Raw genomic sequence first — 18,069 nt, 5'->3', positions numbered from 1 at the left:
AAGTTACTAAGACCATAACTCTTCCAGGAGCAGACCTTCATTTTTGGGTCTCCATCTTCTGAAAACAGATCTGTGCAGTCCAGAGCAGCTTTGCACCAATAATGCAGCTTTCTCTTGTACTTAGCAGCCCCTCTGTTGCTGCAGCAGAACAGAGATAATTTTTCTTCATATAAAATCTGGAGAGACTGGTACATGTGTCCAGACTGATTTGACCTGCACTACTTCAATTATGGGACGGTTTTTTGTTTACATAATCTCAAGCTTTGTATAGATGTTCTCATTGGAATAGATTCCTGGTTATAAATATAGCATATAAAACTCTGATACTGAAAACATTTTAAAACTTCAACCTTTATTTGACCTCCTTGTCTCCACATAGGCAGGGATATTATATAAATGAAAACGTTGCCAAGCAATCTCTGTTTTAAAAGATGTCTCTGTGTTCAGGTAAAGTCTACGCAGTAGGTGGACATGATGGAAATGAACACTTAGGAAGCATGGAAGTATTTTACCCTCTCACAAACAAGTGGATGATGAAGGCATCAATGAACACAAAGAGGTATATATGTCCCACACTCCCAAGTCGTAGTCTGTGGTCTACCATTTCTTGCTGATGTTGAAAAACATCCTGTCTGTCCTGCTTTTTTTTGGTGCTTCCAAACTGTTCTATTTCTAGGAATTTCTTTCCCCTATTTTGGAGCTTTATGCTATGAATGTATCACCCTTCTGTTCTTTTTTTGGAGGAGCTAGCTTCTGGACCAGGGACATCTACTCCAGCTGTGCTTACATTCTGTTGTTATCCAGGGCCTTTCTGCCGTGCCCAGTAAACAACTTGGAACTGATGAACTGGTTCTGTGCGATTTTTGCTCTTTTTAGGAATGAGTGAGATAACTGCCAGCATAACATGAGAAGTGAAATACTTCATAGTGAAAATGAAAAAAGTTAAATGCTACAGCAGGAAAAAATAGCTGCCTATGTTTTTCGTACAAAAGACCAGAAACACACAATCTGAAAGTCAGATTGAGGACTTTATTTGTCTTGACATTTAAGTTTCTTATAAGGAGTTACTGGACTCACAGATCTGTATTTTTTTTCTGCTGTTATTTAAATCAGTGTCCCTAATTCTGCATTCTGTTGTGTTGTTTGTTGTTTTTCAAAGCATCACGTGCAAGTAAAAGTGAAATAATAAGTATGGCTTAAGTCTGAAAGCTATTTGTAGCTGTGACCTAGTTAAAGTAGAAGACCCAGACTCCTAGAAGTGGCTTGCTCTACTTCTTCCATCCTGCCTCCACCCCCAGGGCATAATCTCAGCAACAATCAGCCCTAGATTTCTGTGACATTTATTACTGAGTACCCAGGTAAATGAAAGGGCTGCTGTGCCTTGGCCACCTCCCAGCTCCACTCCTCCTATTCATGGAAGTCTTGGAATACTTAGTGGAGAAAAATGCCACCATGAAGTCGTGTCTGTGTTACCTGCTGAGGCAAAAGGTAAGGCCAGGATATTGCCACAGTGTTTGGTCTGTAGAAGGATTGTGCCTCCCTTGCTCGTGCCTCAACCTTCCCTCTTTAATGAGACAACAGTGTTGTCAGTAACATGGTAGTTCACCTCACTTGGTGGTTAAAGCAGAAACTTAATGCTTTTATTCTAGACCTACTTTCAATTTTATAATACTGATTGTACTCTAATATTAGTCATTTATTAGAAACAAATCTGACAACCATTTTAACACTCAATTAAAAAACACCAGAATGGAAGAAACCACAATTAAATCTTGATAGAGTTCAGCTATTTAATATCCAGCACAGGTTTGCCTTTTAATATGTATTAGTATCACCCCCAATCATTCTCAAATGGTAGCAGCCAGCTACAGCAGGTTTTGGTTCATCTTCAGATTTAATAAAATAGAGAAATCTTATCTAAGACATTGTCATGTATCCAAATATGTGAGCAGAGGACTTGGCCTTAGAGGTGACATTCAGTGAGAAGGACACATGTGTGCAGCGGGCCAGCAACATGATTTTCTATAAACGTCACTTTTAAAATTTCCATTAATCTTTTCCCCCTCGTTTGAAACAGGTGCCATTCCTGTACCGTAGCACTTGCTGTGTGGCTCCCTCTGGTTAAGGACTTGCACTGAGGTGTTGCTGCTGTGGTTTCCTAGGAGAGGCATCGCGCTGGCGTCCCTGGGCGGCCCCATTTATGCCATTGGGGGCTTGGATGACAACACGTGCTTCAGTGACGTGGAGCGCTATGACATCGACTCAGATCGCTGGAGCACCGTGGCTTCCATGAACACTCCCCGGGGAGGCGTCGGCTCCGTAGCCCTGGTGGTGAGTCACTGCTGGGGAGCCCACCTGCTTTTCAAAGCTGCCTTCACAAGGCAGAACACAAGGCCTGAAACAAAATGCAGCTGGTGGGTCTGAGCACTTCTAGTCATCAAAATCTTGTGCAAAATGTGAGGATACTTAAGATAATACCCATAGCAAATTGAACTGTTTCAACAGTATTTGAGGTACTGGGAGGAGTACTGTTCTAATGATATGGATAGTGCTTCCTATCTCGCTCAGCTGACTGGATTGCCATGGTCATTATGTTTAAAGGTACCAAATGCATGCTCTACTTTAATCCCCCCATGCTCTGAAAAATAGCTGCAACACTACAAAACTGTTGCACTTCTTTCATTGGAAGAGATAGAATTTATGTTAGATAATTAAACCTGTTGTTGGAATTCTCAAATGAAATGGATATACCACATTTTCATATAATTTTAACACTGCTTATGAAAAGCTGAGTAAAGGCAACTACATCACGAATAATCTTTGTACAACTGTTTTCCAGAACCATGTCTACGCCGTGGGTGGCAATGATGGTGTAGCATCTCTTTCCAGTGTGGAGAAATATGATCCCCACCTGGATAAGTGGATAGAAGTAAAAGAGATGGGCCAGCGAAGGGCTGGGAACGGTGTCAGTGAGCTCCACGGCTGCTTGTATGTTGTGGTGAGTAGGGATGTGGCATTTTGTAGTGCTGCTGCTGCTGCTGCTGCTGCTGCCAAGTGCTTGGCTTTGGAAGAGGCTGTTGTTGCTAGAGGAACCGGGAACAGATAGAGCTGACCTGTACTTGGTGTTCTTGGGCAGGAGAAGAATGCAAGCACAACCAGGTCATGCTTAAACGAAGGTACGTTAGCAAGGAAATGAAAAGCAGCTCCTAACCCACATTTCAGGAGGGCTGATCTGTTCAGGACAATACATCTTTTTAGAAAATCCTCTCAAGACTCACTATTCTTGAGTTTTCTTTTAGGAAACGATTCTTAAGTTCATGTGCTTTCAAACATAACTCCAGTTGTGATCTGAGTGTAGACAACAGTAGCTTTTTTTGCACTTATTCCACAGCTTCTTGTCTTGTGTGCTAGCTTGTATTTACCTGCTTTCCTAAGAGAGGAAGATGACAAGTAGGTGTGCCACAGTGATAGTTTAAAAAGCTCTGACTTGTGTATTATTGTAAGTGCTTAAATAGAATTTGAACAAAATGCTCCTCTGACAGTTTCCCCAGCAAGAGGAATGCATCACTTAGTCTTATATGAATTTTTTCCCCTGCTCAAATATTTGACAATGTTGTAATTTGAGAACACTGCTGGAGTGTTTTGCATAAAGTAAAATAAGTTTGAGACCATTCTTTTACTGGTGTTAGGTTTCTTTCTCTTCCAATTGGGAAGCTGTTTCATTATAAATACGATGTATTTGGAGGGAAAAATAATAAAATTGGAATCCTTGCAATTTGAGTAGAAGAAAGTTATTGCTCAGGTGATGCTTGAACACTGAGAAGAGGGTGAGCTGTTGGATTAATTTTTAGGAGCTTGTAAAGTTCTGGTAAGGAGAGTGCTGGACAGGACCCCGAAATGCTGAGAATACCTGATAATGCCAGTCTTGGATATTCCCTGCACCAGGAGTGCCAAAAACTGACCCTGTGATGGTTGTTTGCAGGTGGGTTTGATGACAACTCACCCCTGAGCTCAGTGGAGCGGTTTGACCCACGCTGTAACAAATGGGAATACGTGGCAGAGCTCACAACTCCAAGGGGTGGTGTTGGCATAGCAACACTGATGGGAAAAATTTTTGCAGTTGGAGGTCATAATGGCAACGTGTACCTGAATACAGTGGAAGCATTTGATCCCATAGTGAACAGGTAATTTCAAATGTTTTGTTTGTCCTAATAAGACAAGGAAATCTGCCTGTATAAAAACATAGCAGCATAGAAGCAGTGTGCAGGAGAAGCCTAGCTGTTGTTTCCTGGTAATAATTGAGTCATATCCATGGCTATCAATGCAGGACTGCTGCTTATATCACTAGGGCAATCTTGTAAATATTTAAGCACCTCCTCCTCCTCCTCTGCTCCTCTCTAATCCTTCTTGTCGCCCTTTCATTCAGTAACAATCGATATTCTTCTACTTGTTTCAGTCTGATTTTGCACTAAATGGGGTGCACTTTTGTGCAGAGTGAAGAGCTAGGCAGTGTAATAGAATTTCAGGCACAGAAAATACTTTCAGGTTGCTCAGAAAGGGCAGGAACTTACTGTTCTTTTTCTCCTGCAGGTAGGAGCTGGTGGGCTCAGTGTCACACTGCAGGGCAGGGGCGGGCGTGGCCGTGTGCTCCTGTCTCAGCAGCCAGATCCGGGATGTGGGCCAGGGATCCAGCAACGTTGTAGATTGCATGTGAGCTCTGCCGCCTCCTCCAAATTCCAAAGGAATGCTACAAGGGAGGCACCACAGAGCTTCTAAATACTGTGTTTTGTATGGTAGGTTAAGGAAAAAAATCCAGTACATTTTCTTTGTGAAAATGGTATTTTCTGCAACTGTAAAGCTTTTGGTGGCTTTCTATCAATAGTGATACAGAAAAGCCTGTGAAAACATGGAATAAAAGTGTGACCCACAAGAAGAAACCTGCCAAGAACGGCAATCATCCCATTTTTGAGAAGCTACAATTTCAAAATCATTTGAGGCAGCTGTTGCAAGGACTCAATATTAGCTGTAAATCAGGCATGTGGTAAGGAGAGCAGCAGCAGCTACTGCTGCTGAGCTTCCCCCAGTAGCCCTGCTACATGTTCTCTGGAGGACTCGAGTGCCATTTCATTTAACTTATTTTCTGGAATGGAGTCTTAAATGTTTCCCAGTTGTACAAGAGCTTTGTAACAGAAGGTGTCTCTAGTTTTAGAGGTAACGACATCTCTGATGTACCCTGAGATAACTGAGGCAGAGAAGTTCACCACTTATCTCCAAAGGGAATGCTGGCAGCAGTGGAAATTGCAGGGATTCTGTCTGAAAACTGTCTTTCAAAGTACTTTCTCAAGCTAATAAACTTGTTAGAAAGCTGGAAAGATTCTTGACCCGAGTTTAGCCACTGGAATACTGCCATTCTCTAGTCTTCCATAAAATTTGTAGTTACTACCCCCTTTCCAAAGGAGAGTTTCTGTTGAGAGATCCTGAAGTAACTGGTATAATTTGTCCTAGTTTGAGATGATAGTGTGTAAAAATGTAGGCTTCAGTGGCGTTTTGAATCACCATTTTTATAGCAAATGGAAATGCATAATAAAATTTGTGGTATTCTGTAAAACTTTTTAAGTGCAACGCTGGAAGACTCGACTGATTTCAGTATCCAGTAGCAACTCTGGTAACATTTTTGAGTTTCTTGCTCTTTTAAGGGAGCAGATAAATAACCTCAAAACCTTAAATGAATCAAAGAGAGTCAGCAAGAAAGATAATTGGGAACAAACCAGTACTTCCATCAAAAATTGAGATAGCAACATAACAGCCCTGCATACAAAGATGTCTTGTTACACCATTACAAACCCTGAATCCCGAGTGAAGTCCTGCAGGAAAGACTGCAGATTCCTGTTCCTGCATCACCTTGAACAGACCAACAACTGACAATCCTTCGTGACCAAAGTTTCACAATTACCAGGTTGTTCCCAATGCCCAGGGAGAGCAGCAAACTTCTCTGTATTCAGGACCTGGAAGAAGCAGGACAGCCAGGGTGAGGAGGCACAGTCGTGTTCTTCTGCTAAGTTACCATCATTTGGCTTTCCTGCCCAAAATAGCTTTGCACTTTGGCGTACTTTTTGCACCCAGAGACAAAGGGAATGGTACTGTAAATAATGAAATATTGCAATAAAACATTTGTACTTCAAAGCACCTCATTTGTTGTGTGTCTGGAGCATACTGGTGCTGAGAAACATTACAGCATTGAGTATTTTTGGTTTCTGCAGTCAATATTTCTCAACAGGAAGCTTCTGTTAGCAGAGAGAATCCTGCATTACCGCCATGGGCTGCACCACCCTGCTGCCCTCCTCACAAGGATGTGGTTACCCTTGTGGCTCTTGACCTGACTCTGACGTGTGAAAAGGAGGGATAAAGGTTCCCCCTCTGGGACCAAATGGATGTCCTGGCTAACATAAAGCCTGAGTTTACCAAATGGCCCTGACTGTGTGTAGTGGTTTTGCATGGGAGGCACTCACGGAAGTGATGTAAAGAGAGAGCTGATACACCTCTGTGAACACTCGTGTGAAAAAATGAAAAATCATGGGAAATCTCTTTCTTTTCTCGTTGGCAAAGAGGTAACAGTGGCTGGGCCAGGCGGCCCCTGCTGCAGGCCAGGCCCCCTTCTAAACCAAAACCACTGTGCTGTGAAACCAGGTAGCCTGGCAGTGCAGGTTTCCAGCTGATGCATTTCTCTCCTTGGTAGGAAAGTGTGGCACCCGTGGGTGCACACATGCGTGTGGGTGACACATGCGTGTGAACCACACTGAGCACATCACCTGCCAGGGACCAAAGGGAGAAGCAGCAGGGAAATCGGGTAACAGCAAAAGCTCTGGGATTCTCTGCCATGTGGGAAGAGCTGGAAGTCACATGGTACTAGCTCTGAACAGGATCCTAAAACAGGCATCTCATTTGTATTTCGATATACACCCCCGCCCCAACACTCTTGTTCAGGGCTCTGGAGGTGTATCCCTAAGGACTGGCAAGATAATTGCAAAGCAGGTTTGTAAGGAACAGCCTGTTCCCTGAACAGTGTCCCACACTGTTAATCTTGGATGGCACCACAGCTAAATACATTTTGTACAGAACTGGTTTTAGAATCGCTATTGCTGGAAGTGTGCTAATGATGACAAAGTATAACAAAGTATAGTGATGACAAAGAAATAAAAATACAGGATTACTGTGGTGACAAACTGCAGTGACCTACCTGCACATAAAGCTGTTGTGATTTGACACCTGTCCTGGCAAAGGCACCGTGATGACAAAAGAATATCCCCTCCATTCCATGCTGAGGGACAGAGCAGCCACGCAGTGCTAGAAGGCCCTACCCCCCACACCTTATTTATTTATGTTCAAAGGGGATTGTGGTCCATGTGGTTATACTATCCTAGCTTCAAATACTATTTAATACTCCTCTTTCCCTATGGAATTTCATTCCTAATAGAGCCATTCAGACAGCAAAACTCTTTGCATTTGATATCCTGCTAAAATACTCAGAACAGAAAGTTTTATAAGGCAAAGCATATCATACTTGTTTTTTTTTAAATATAAACCAAATACATGTGTCCACTCCTATCAGAAAGACTGCAGACTTCCCTCCTGTTTGAACACTGGCTGTGTGACAGTGGTCACAGGGGTCCGAGGATGAGGGAAGAGACGAGGATCTGACTCCATGTTTCAGAAGGCTCGATTTATTATTTTATATATATTATATTAAAACTATACTAAAAGAATAGAAGAAGGGATTTCATCAGAGGGCCAGCTAAGACTAGCAAAAGAAAGAATGAATAACAAAGGCTTGTGGCTGGGACAGAGAGTCCAAGACAGCTGACTGTGATTGGCCATTAATTAGAAACAACTGCATGAGACCAATCACAGATGCACCTGTTGCATTCCACAGCAGCAGATATCCATTGTTTACATTTTGTTCCTGAGGCCTCTCAGCTTCTCAGGACGAAAAATCCTAAGGAAAGGATTTTTCAGAAAATATCATGGCTACATTTCACCCTTTTTATTCTAATTAAATTAAAAAGAAAAGTGTTTGTCATTTCATCTGCTGTGCCCATGCAGAGGAAAGAACAAACACTTACCCACTGGTTTCCAGAGGACATGAGCCACCAGATCTTTTCTATGGGAACTCCACTTCAACAAGACCATTTCATCTGCACTGCTACCACCACCCTAACTAGCAGGGTGTCAGGTTGTATTCTGACTGTGACAGTGGTTTTTCTTTTGTGTTATTGCATGTATTTTGGGTGTTTTCCCTTTTTCTAATAAATTGTGTTTCTGACTTGGAGTCTCTCACTGGTTTTGCTTTCAAACCAGAACAAACAGTCATCTTGTTCATGTCCTAGAATAGCCCCAAGGGAAAACAATGAGCATCTTTCCTAACCTATTGCAGGCCCCTGACCTGGCTCAAGGTTGAAATACAATGGATTTTTTAAAATTTTCTGTTATTTCATAGAATCATAGAATGGCATGGGTTAAAAGGGACCTTAAAGATGGTTTAGTTCCAAGCCTCCTGCTATGGGCAGGGACAACTCCAGGGACGAGGAATAAATAAGGTTTGATAGGTAAAATGGGGAGGGGGGAATATGGACCTTCCTTCCACCCATTAGAGCAGCTTATCCCTGAAATGCACTCAGAATTTTAATAGAGTGAACATAAAAGGCCAATCCCTTGAAGATGCAGAAGGACCCAGCCTTAATCCTGGTGGTCCTGCAGGGCCAGAAGGCAGAATGACTCCAGGCAGGAGCACTTTCTGCAGAAACCCCATTTGGAAATGTAGGCAGTTTGCTGGAATTTATTGTTCATTTTCTTGAGCCTCAAACCCACAAACAGGCATTTTACAAAGGGGGTACTGCTAAATCTTTGCAGACCTGCTCCTACATCATAAAATAATGTGGAAAAGGGAGATAATTCTTTCTTGCAATCACAGTTATTTTGGGATACCATCCTTCTCTCCACATTCACACCGGTCTGTCAGAGATAGGGAAGGCATGTGACAGCAGCAGAGGGCTAAGGCAGACACCATTGGATGTGAGGATGGCAGGATGCTGCTGTCACACACCAGGAAATCTTTGTGTAGACAAGGGTGTCAACACACTGGACTAGCATGGTGATAAATCAAGATTCCAGAATCTCTCACTGATATCAAGCATCTGTGTTTTATTGACTGTCTTATGACCATTACCAATAATTTGCTTTCATATTGCAATACAGTGACTTGAGCGGGTAGATGGGGGAATGTGACTGTAAAAAGGAACGTCCTCACCTGTGTTTGAGGCACAATGAAACTACTTGTGCAAGTAAAATTTCTTCTTTAACAGTTTTTGAACTTGATTCTAAATATCTTGTATAAATAACATTGATCCAAAGCCCATCAAAGTCAACTGAAAGGTGACTGAAAAACTTGAAGGGTTTTAGGCTTTTCTTTTTTTTTCACAGAAGTGTGATTTCTCTGAAAAAATAACTCCTTGAGCCATACTGCAAGAATAATTCCCAGGAAATCTTTGGGTAGAGAAGGGTGTGAACTGAACACACTGGTGCTGTAGATGCTGCCTCCACTGTTAGCGTGGCAAGGGAGAAGTGCTTGCAAACAGCTCATTTTCCCTTTTGGGTTCCCTTGACAGGTTTCTAAGTCACTGGGCCTATCCTAGGGTGTGGCTGAGAGGGAGCCTGAGTCCTCTCCCACAGGAAGCACACCCTACTTTGGTACCAAATTCCGCTCTTGGGCACTCACTGAGACCACCGGTGCTTGGCAGGCAAATACCCAAATACAAAATTTGCCTTATGTTCCACATTCAGCCACTTATTCCCTCCTTTGTCAGAAGAGATTCCTTTCCCTGGAACCTCTCAGACTCACAACAATGTCCAAGCAATCCCAAGGACCCGTTGCAGTTTTGTATCTCCACCAACCCAAATGCCAAAAAGCAGCCCAAGGAGGAATCCTCCCCATCAGTCCTATCCCTCCAGCACAGGAGACAGACAGAGCTGTTTCCAGCCACACTCCGGGTGTCATTTTGCCACCCAAACTTGGCTCTGACAAGGCTGAAACTGAGCAAGACCCTTAGTAACACAGTCTGAGTGCAGATTTCTTTGGCAGCAATAGGTGTGACAATTGTCCTGTTAGTTATTCATAATAGAGACATTTATAGACCATCATGACATGGGCCCATTCCGACAATTCATTGCACTAGGTCATTTCATAGGCAAGTATCACCCCCCCCATCCCTTCTTTTGCAGGGTAGAAAAGCATTACCTTCAAAAACCACAAGCTTTCCAAAAGTAACCAAAAGAACTTACAACTTTATTTAAAACAAAACCAACTAACTAAAAAAAGCAGGTGCTTTGCATTGAACAATAAAACCAAAACAAAACTCTGTAAGGTTCCAATGGAACAGAAAACTTGGAACTATTTACATCCAGGAGACTCAATCAAGGTACTTGATTGACTCAATCAAGGTCACTGTAAATTCTGTCTCATTCTGTGTATGAGGTCAGGCCAGCTCTTGGTCATGTCACTTGGCTTTGTTTGGCAGAAAACTCTGGAACAAAAGGAGGGAAAGAGAAAATATTTGGTTGAATTAATCCAACAAGCACACCTGGCAGAACACAATCAATGACTGGAGTGACTTTACTCCAAGAGGACCTGCAAAACTTTTTGACTTTCAGCAGCTGCCTCTTTCTGGAGAGAATTTTTACAGCCTTCCAGCCACTCAGCCAGGCACATCATGTTTATTTGCTTTTGCAAGTTTGCCAGCAGATCGTGGCAATGCATCCCTTTGCCCAGAGAAGCCCACAAAACTTGGTGTTTTATGGAAAATGACAGGTTACAGCTTGCACCACAGGACAATGCAACACTTGTAATGACTAAAGTATCAGCAGCTCTAGGAATTTCTGTTGGCCAATACTGATTAAAGACCCAGCAAGGAGTCCAAAATTCAAGTGCTGTTTAGTTGTAGCCAAGCGACTTAGCAAGTGCTTCCCTGACAGGGCAGCTCTCCCCCATCCCTCCCTCTCTCTTTGCTCCCAGAAGAAGTGCTCATCAGGAAGTAGAAGTCAGGGTGGCTGCAGGGCCAACCCTGTCTGGTGTCTTCAGAAACTACAGGCAGGGCTGTAAAACAAACACTTACTGTTCTAACTTCAGGTCTTCTTGTCTTGTCTTCATGTGGCAGAGAAAACACTGGAAGAGGATTCTTCTCATCCCCTGCCAATCCCTGAAAAACCACAGAGAGAAAGCTGATCAGAGAGAGATGCCTAAAGCAATTCCAAAGCCAGGTTTTCCTAAATCTCCAGAGAAAATGTTCATTTCTCCCTGGCGTGGTCTATGCACCGGGCTCTCCCCCTCTGGCCTTCTTTCCCAGCAATCCCTCCAATAATTGAAATGGCTTCTCACCTGGCAGCTCAGAGTGCTTTGTACCAATAAACTTTTCCCAAGCACAGAGAAATTCAACAGCAGGTTTCCCTTCTCAGTGGCTGGGAGTGCAGTGAGGCCTGGAAGCAGGAAAATTATTGGGAAAAAGCAAGTAGTTAGAAGGCAGCTAATACACTGTGCACAGTCTGGCCTAACACACATAATAGTGTGTGGCCTAACACACAGCCCTTGCCCCCCCTGCCCAAACATCCTAGACCCTATACCCTGAGCCGTCAGTAAACAGCCAAATTCATACAAAGAGCCAGTAAAATCTAATTTTTTAACCCATAAATGCAACATTTTTTCTCAATGATATAAAACTTTAGGCTCAGGTTGCGGTCACACCCACAGGTTGTTTTTAAGTAAACCACAATTTCTTTTTATAAACACACTCCTTTTTATAAATACACTAATTTTATTTGCAGTTGCTTACAGTCAGAAATGGTCACTTACCTGAGCGGATGATTCTGAAGTGAATCACTCAGCATGCGTGGGTTGCAGGAATACTCCCGCCAGCTCTCCTGGATACCAATGTCGATGCCCTGGGATTGCTCCTTGTGGTCTTCCTCCACTTTCCTGTGCCGGCAAACAAAGGATCCTGGTTTCTGGCAGGGTTATCCATGTCAGGCAGGTCCGGGTCGTCAGTCTCAGTTCTGGGTCTCTTTTGGGTCATTGTCTCATTTGGGTCAAACTTGGTGCACGTTATGCATCAGTCATGGCCAGCAGTGGCAGCAGCAGCGCATTTTTCCTCTCAGTTTGGAATGAATCTTCTGATTCTCTGGACAAGAGAGGCAAATTCATGACTGTGATGTACATATAATGTAGGCATTTCTTAAAAGCTTGGCCACATCCTGCCATTCATGCCATTGTCTCAACAAGGCAACATTTTCAAAGCTGAGAGGCTTCAAATAAGAGGGAGTTTGAATTGGCAGAGACTTTCACAGTCAATAACAGAGTGGCCTAGCACATCTCTGATCATCTGAAATCAGGATGTCCATGGAATTCTGGCAACAAGAAGCAGCACCAAATAGCTCTCAACTTTGTTTCACCACTGCTCATTTCCACCATTTTTAGTCAGCTTCGCAAAGTTTCCAAGAACACACCAAGCAGTGAATCCCAGCTCACTGCAGCATCAGAAGAGCAGGAAATTAAGCTAAACCCAGTGAGAAGGCTCAGGCGTAAGGCTGCACTTCTTGCCTGACTCTGCTGTGAGTGGGACAGTCCTCTCACCTCTTTCAGCACTGACTTTTCCCATGCTTTGGTCCCTACTCACTGCACACATACTCTCCAGCTGCTCTGCCTTGGCTCAGCTGATGCTGCACCAGGACAATTGGACACAGAGCACAGCACCATCCCTGACGTGATCCAGAGTCCTCTCTGCCCAAAACTACTTCCTTCCCTTCCCACTCCAAAAGCCAGCACATGACTAAGACAGCTGCTCGCTTTCCCGGAGGAAAAGGGAGGAATTCCAGAACTAAAGCTCTTCCATTCCTAATGCAATTGGAACATCCCTTCCCCCAGCCAATCATCAGCCTCGACACCTCTGTGCTTTCAGAGAATGTCAGAAGGGGAAGGGTCCCTACCCTTACCCACCTACACCTTCAGAGCTGCTTTCTGCACTGGTAGCTTCTGTGGAAATTCTTAAAATCAGAGAGTTTTAGGAAAGTTACAAAAAGCAAACCTCAGAGACAACAAAACTACAATCAGAGCTAAGCAATGGCCGTAAGATTTATCAACAGAAAGATTATATTAGAAGTAGAAAAATAAGGAAAAATAAAACAATAGTCTGTATATTAACACTTCTCTAGAATAACTCCCTGAGCTACAGAAAAGTATATCTAGCAAGATATTAACAAGTCCTAAGCTCAATAATAGGGCTCTGTGCCTTGTGTTTTAAAGCTTACAAACAGGTATTGCATTCAAAATAAGCAAACATTGTTTTGACAAAAAATACTTATAGTAGTTAGATAAAACTACTGTCAATATGCTTTTGCTTTGTGTGATTGGTCAAAAAACTTTTAAAGCAAGTTGTAACATTAAGTTCTTTGCTACCAAAAATGTAAGCTACTAACATCTTCTCATTGTCACAGCCATGTAATAAGACTAATGCTAAAAAATAAACAACTTAAGACATGTTCCACAACAATCCCGTCCCATTCATAATTTATACATAAACCCCCAACCAACAATAGCTTCCAGCACGTAAAGCTCAATCTGCAGCAGTTGTAGCTGCAGAAGGCACACCGTGTTAGAAGCAAACTCTTGAATGTCTGGACAGGAGATACAGTTCTTCATCCTACCCTTCTGAAGAGAGACTTAGATTTACACATCTTTCTGACATCCCATCACTGCATACTCACTTCAGCTTATTGGAGCCTTTGTTTGCTGAAAGCTGAAATTATTTTGTTGGGAATTTTTTGTCTCATTCCTTTTTCTTCCTGGGAGTGTCCCCCTTGTCTTCCCTCTAGCAGGAAGAATAAAAACAGGGAGAAAAATCCACTCAGGTCTTGAAAGTTCACGTAAAGTACAGACCAATACAGCTCAGTTTGATAGATTCTGGTTGAAAACATTAAAAATAACACACTGGAGAAGCACCATGGCTCTACTGCCAACCTATGAATCGGGAACTCCACATGGGTTTTTCAAACACCACCTTGGTCATTGTCCAAACCCACTTCCCCCAGCCCCTCTCACCTTCTTCTTTCCAGGGGACTCCTCAGGACTCCTCATGGCTTTCCTCTTCAAGTCTGCCTCCCTTGCAGGCAAGAACAATTTCTTGTCCCCAGGAGGCAAGGGCACTTTCTCCATGCACAAATCCTTAGGCCTGTGGCCACTGGGCATGAGGTCATCACATTCCTGAGCACGTCTCAGGAGCCTGGGCTCCAAAAAGCCTTTGGCGTTGGCTCGGTGGGAGACCTTCTTCTCAGAGGGCTTCTGAAGTGTCGGCTTCAGGTCTTTTTTGTTGGTGGCTTTTGGCTTCATTGTTTCCTTGACGTTGGGCTGGTCCTTGCGAGACTGGCCTGTGACCTGCAAAAGACCAGGCTCCCTCTCTGCCTTCCAGACTCTCTTAGATTCATCGTGTACCCAGGACATACTGGGCCTTTTGATACCCAGAGTATTCTTGAGCAAGGCCTCCTTGGTGTGCACAGGAGGCTTCAGAAAGCTGCGTTTGGACGTAACATCAGATTCACGAGGAGCCTTGGCCACTTGGCTACAACTCTGGTCAGGAGCCTTGGGCACTTGGGCACAGCTCTTGTCAAGGTCCTTGTGATTCCTCTTCTCAAAGCGTTTTTGCACTCCCAGCTTCAGGTCATTTCTGAAAGCGGGTTTTGTGTTCTCTCTTTCTTGGACTTTCCGCTTGTCTTTGGAGGAGTGGTCTCTGACCTTCAAAGGACCAGGCTCACTCTCCAGCTTCAGGACTTTTCTGGATTTTTCATCCACCAGGGGCTTGCTGGGCCTTTTGATACCCACAACCTTTGATGCCCACAATGCCTCCTGGGTGTGCCCAAGAGGCTTCAGAGAGCTGTGTGTGCTCGTAACATGAGATTCCTGAAGAGCCTTAGTCACTTGGCCAGAGGTCTTGTGAAAATGCTTGGTCATTTGGCCAGAGGTCTTGTGAGTGTCCTTGGCCACTTGGGCAAAGGTCTTGTAGAAATCCGTGGCCACTTGGCCACAGCTCTTGTGAGGAGGCTCCCTTGCCTTGGAGTGCTGCTGGCAGGAACTGCTGCTGATGCCCTGCTCCTGCTTCACACCCTCCTCATGTCCATTCCCATGGGCAATTTCCCCGAGACCCTCTCTTGGCACTGATCCTTGCTTTGTCTGGGTCATCAGGTTGTCAAGGCACCACTTTTTAGCAGTTGAAGGCTGCCAAAAAAAGAAAAGAAGTATTCAAGACTGGTGCCTTTTTTGACTCTTTCTGTCTTAGCACAGCTCACCAGAGCCCAGGACTCTTGCCCAGAGGTTGTAAAGTTTGGCCTTTGGCCTGTGAAAAAATGATTCTAAACTAACAGGCCATGGGCACGCACTTGCTCCTTGAGCACCATGGATGGATATGTGAGGAATAAAAAATCATAAACCAGTCAGTGGCAAATACCTAAGCCTTCATTGCAGTGAGAGGGGTCTTACAAATCAGTACTTCCAGAACAAACCAGGCAGAATTTGGTAACAGAGTACAACATCTGCTTCCTTCCTAAGACACCACACTGCAGTGGGAAAGGGGCTATGGGAGCAGCCTCTCCATGGTCTCTGTATTCATCTCACGTACTGGCAGGTCCAGCACCCTTGGAAGGCTGTCCTCACTGTCACTGGAGCTGATCTCTATGTCATAGACTGAGGAGCTGTCGCCGTCCCTGGCGCTCCCTGACTCCAAGTTGCTGGGCTGTGCTGGTGCCACCCTCTTGTGCTGGGACTGGCAAACTCTGCAAGGACACCAGGTGACAAAATTAGGAAGCAGCAGGGGGGAAGGTTACTTACTTGACATGCTGACATGGCAGCATTCCTGTGTTTGGGCACTGAGAGCAGAGGGGGGGAGGCCAGAGGAAGACATTGCCATACTCAAAATACAAAGCACCAGAATAAAAAAATGCTTGGAAAATATCAAACCTCCAACTCACACCCATTCAGACAAACATACACAATTCCCATAGGTATAGAAATTTTGTCTTCATCCCACTCTGCAACAAGCTATATTATTAGCATATAAAGTAAGGTTCTTAAAAGTCCATGTAAAATACTATATTTCTTTGTGTTTCTTTTTAAATAAAATAACGACAACACTTTTTTGAAAACTTCTACTTGGGCAATTGAAGAAAGTTTTACAACAAATTTTAACTTTTAACTTTAAAATGTCATCAGTAGATCTATACAGTTTAGGTAGCTGTAGCATTACTTGTCCTGCCAGGCATCAAAACCATATCCAGGAATTATCAGATTCAGCTGGCATCCCTCAGCATTTATGTCAGCCTAATGCATTATCAGTAGGTTGACAAGTACGAAGTGTGACAAGATGTTAAGCACCACAGATTAAAAGAAGACAAAACCTTCAGTCTGGTACATGAAGACTTAAGGTTTTTTTCTTCACTTTTATTTTGTTTTGGTTTTAATCACAGTCATTGTAGTCATGACATGGTTTAGTGCACTTGGCATTGCTGGATTAACAATAGGACTTGATGATCTTCAAGTCCTTTTCAAACCTAAACAATATAGTGAGTCCATCATAAAACAACAATTTTTCTGTTGGTGAAAATTCCCTGCAATGAAGTTTTTTCTGAGAAAAAATTACTTATAACCCAGTTTTTTGTGCATTCCAAGTTCTTTTAAGTAACTGCCCAGCAGAGCTGAGAACAGAGTCTGGTTACTTACGATGTTCTTGGCTGAGAACTTGGCAACGTTTCTGAAGCTGTGCTAGCCTGCTCTGGAAAGCAAAAATAAAAAGGTTGCATTTATATGCCTCCCTTGTAGCGTATTTTACCCTGTGGTCTCTCAGCACCAGATTAGAGAGTCACTTTCTTCTAGGGAGGGGTCTGCCACCAAGATTGTTCATCACTCCAGATGGGAGTTTCCTGACTAAATACTATACTGCTTGTCCTCTGCTGAAGTGCTACCTTGAGCTCTAGGTAATGATTGGTTACAGTTTCTTAAGCCATTCCTAAATTCATCCCTGTTCAGCAGAGGAAATCATGCTGCTTAATCAGTGTGAACACTTGAAGGTCTCTGCTACATATAACACACAAAATTACCTGTCAGCACACAAAGAACTGTGTTTTCTTTGCATTTCTACTTACTCAGCTTCTGTGCTGCAGATCCATCAGGTTGGGATTCCTAGAATAAAAGGACAAAGTAGCTTAGCATGTAGCTAAACAGCGCATCTGCTGACATCAAAACTGTGTTAATGGCATGTTATAGGCATGTGCATTTTTGAGTAAATATTTTTAAAACACTCTAAGAGCTGCCAAATAGCTGAGCTGGATTTCTGCTAAGCAGAAAGATCTCTTGGAATTTATCAGAAGCCCTGGCATAAATGGGCTGGGTCACCTTTGTTGCCAATGGAAGTTTGGAAGTCCCTGCTTTTGTAGGCGTCTGGAGATGTGACAGGAGAGCTGGCATTGAACTGCTCATTTCCTGGAAAGAGAGGGAGAGAAGCAGCTCTCAAAATTTTGTCAATATTTTGTCCCCACTTATTTCCTTAATGTATGCAAAACATAAGCATACACAGACATCTTCTATTTAAGACCACTCACCCTCAAAATTTCTCCAGTCAATGGCACATCAGAGGGCTTCTTTGCCTGAAACAAGAACGAGGGAAACAGAAGGAGTTTGTTTGCGTTTTTTACTAATTGGCAGGAACTCAGCAAACCTTTGCTTACCAACAGCTCCATAAATGTATTGCAGATGTATTAACAATAAAAAGAGAGTAAGAATGAAGAAGGCTCATCGAAAGGAGAGTTAATCATGGAGACCAGGTATGGAGAGAGCTGAACCCAGCAATGTCAAATCCTCCTCCTCCTCTCAGATGTCTGTCTTCCCTTTGGAATCTGGTGGTCAGGGAGCACTGTTTCCATTTCTAAACTACTGCTCCTACTTCTACTTCTCTTTATTACTATTACTATATTTATTTATTTATT

At 43.3% G+C, this 18,069-nt stretch overlaps 1 protein-coding gene and 2 long non-coding RNA genes across 3 annotated transcripts; 1 reads left to right on the top strand and 2 right to left on the bottom strand.

Annotated features, from left to right (window-relative positions):
• Nucleotides 1-451: 451 nt before the first annotated feature.
• LOC136569828 (kelch-like protein 8) lies at nt 452-4,581 on the top strand. Its single transcript, XM_066570190.1, has 4 exons — nt 452-559; nt 2,163-2,331; nt 2,840-2,988; nt 3,983-4,581. Exons 1-4 carry the CDS (start codon nt 498-500, stop codon nt 3,990-3,992), a joined length of 390 nt encoding a protein of 129 aa, XP_066426287.1. The 5' UTR covers nt 452-497; the 3' UTR covers nt 3,993-4,581.
• Nucleotides 4,582-10,462: 5,881 nt separating this feature from the next.
• LOC136569823 (uncharacterized) lies at nt 10,463-11,520 on the bottom strand. The gene is made up of 3 exons (XR_010785462.1): nt 11,429-11,520; nt 11,166-11,249; nt 10,463-10,577 (listed from the first exon to the last, which is right to left on the bottom strand). It is a non-coding gene; the product is annotated as an uncharacterized lncRNA (long non-coding RNA).
• A 473-nt stretch (nt 11,521-11,993) lies between these two features.
• On the bottom strand, nt 11,994-14,267 carry LOC136569820 (uncharacterized). The gene is made up of 3 exons (XR_010785460.1): nt 14,141-14,267; nt 13,807-13,910; nt 11,994-12,224 (listed from the first exon to the last, which is right to left on the bottom strand). It is a non-coding gene; the product is annotated as an uncharacterized lncRNA (long non-coding RNA).
• Between the last annotated feature and the right edge of the window lie 3,802 nt (nt 14,268-18,069).

Source organism: Molothrus aeneus, unplaced genomic scaffold (genome assembly GCF_037042795.1).
Source record: "Molothrus aeneus isolate 106 unplaced genomic scaffold, BPBGC_Maene_1.0 scaffold_264, whole genome shotgun sequence".
In the NCBI taxonomy this organism is placed as follows: Eukaryota; Metazoa; Chordata; class Aves; order Passeriformes; family Icteridae; genus Molothrus; species Molothrus aeneus.
Note: the sequence above shows the minus strand (reverse complement) of the source record. Positions and strands in the feature narration are given on the sequence as shown.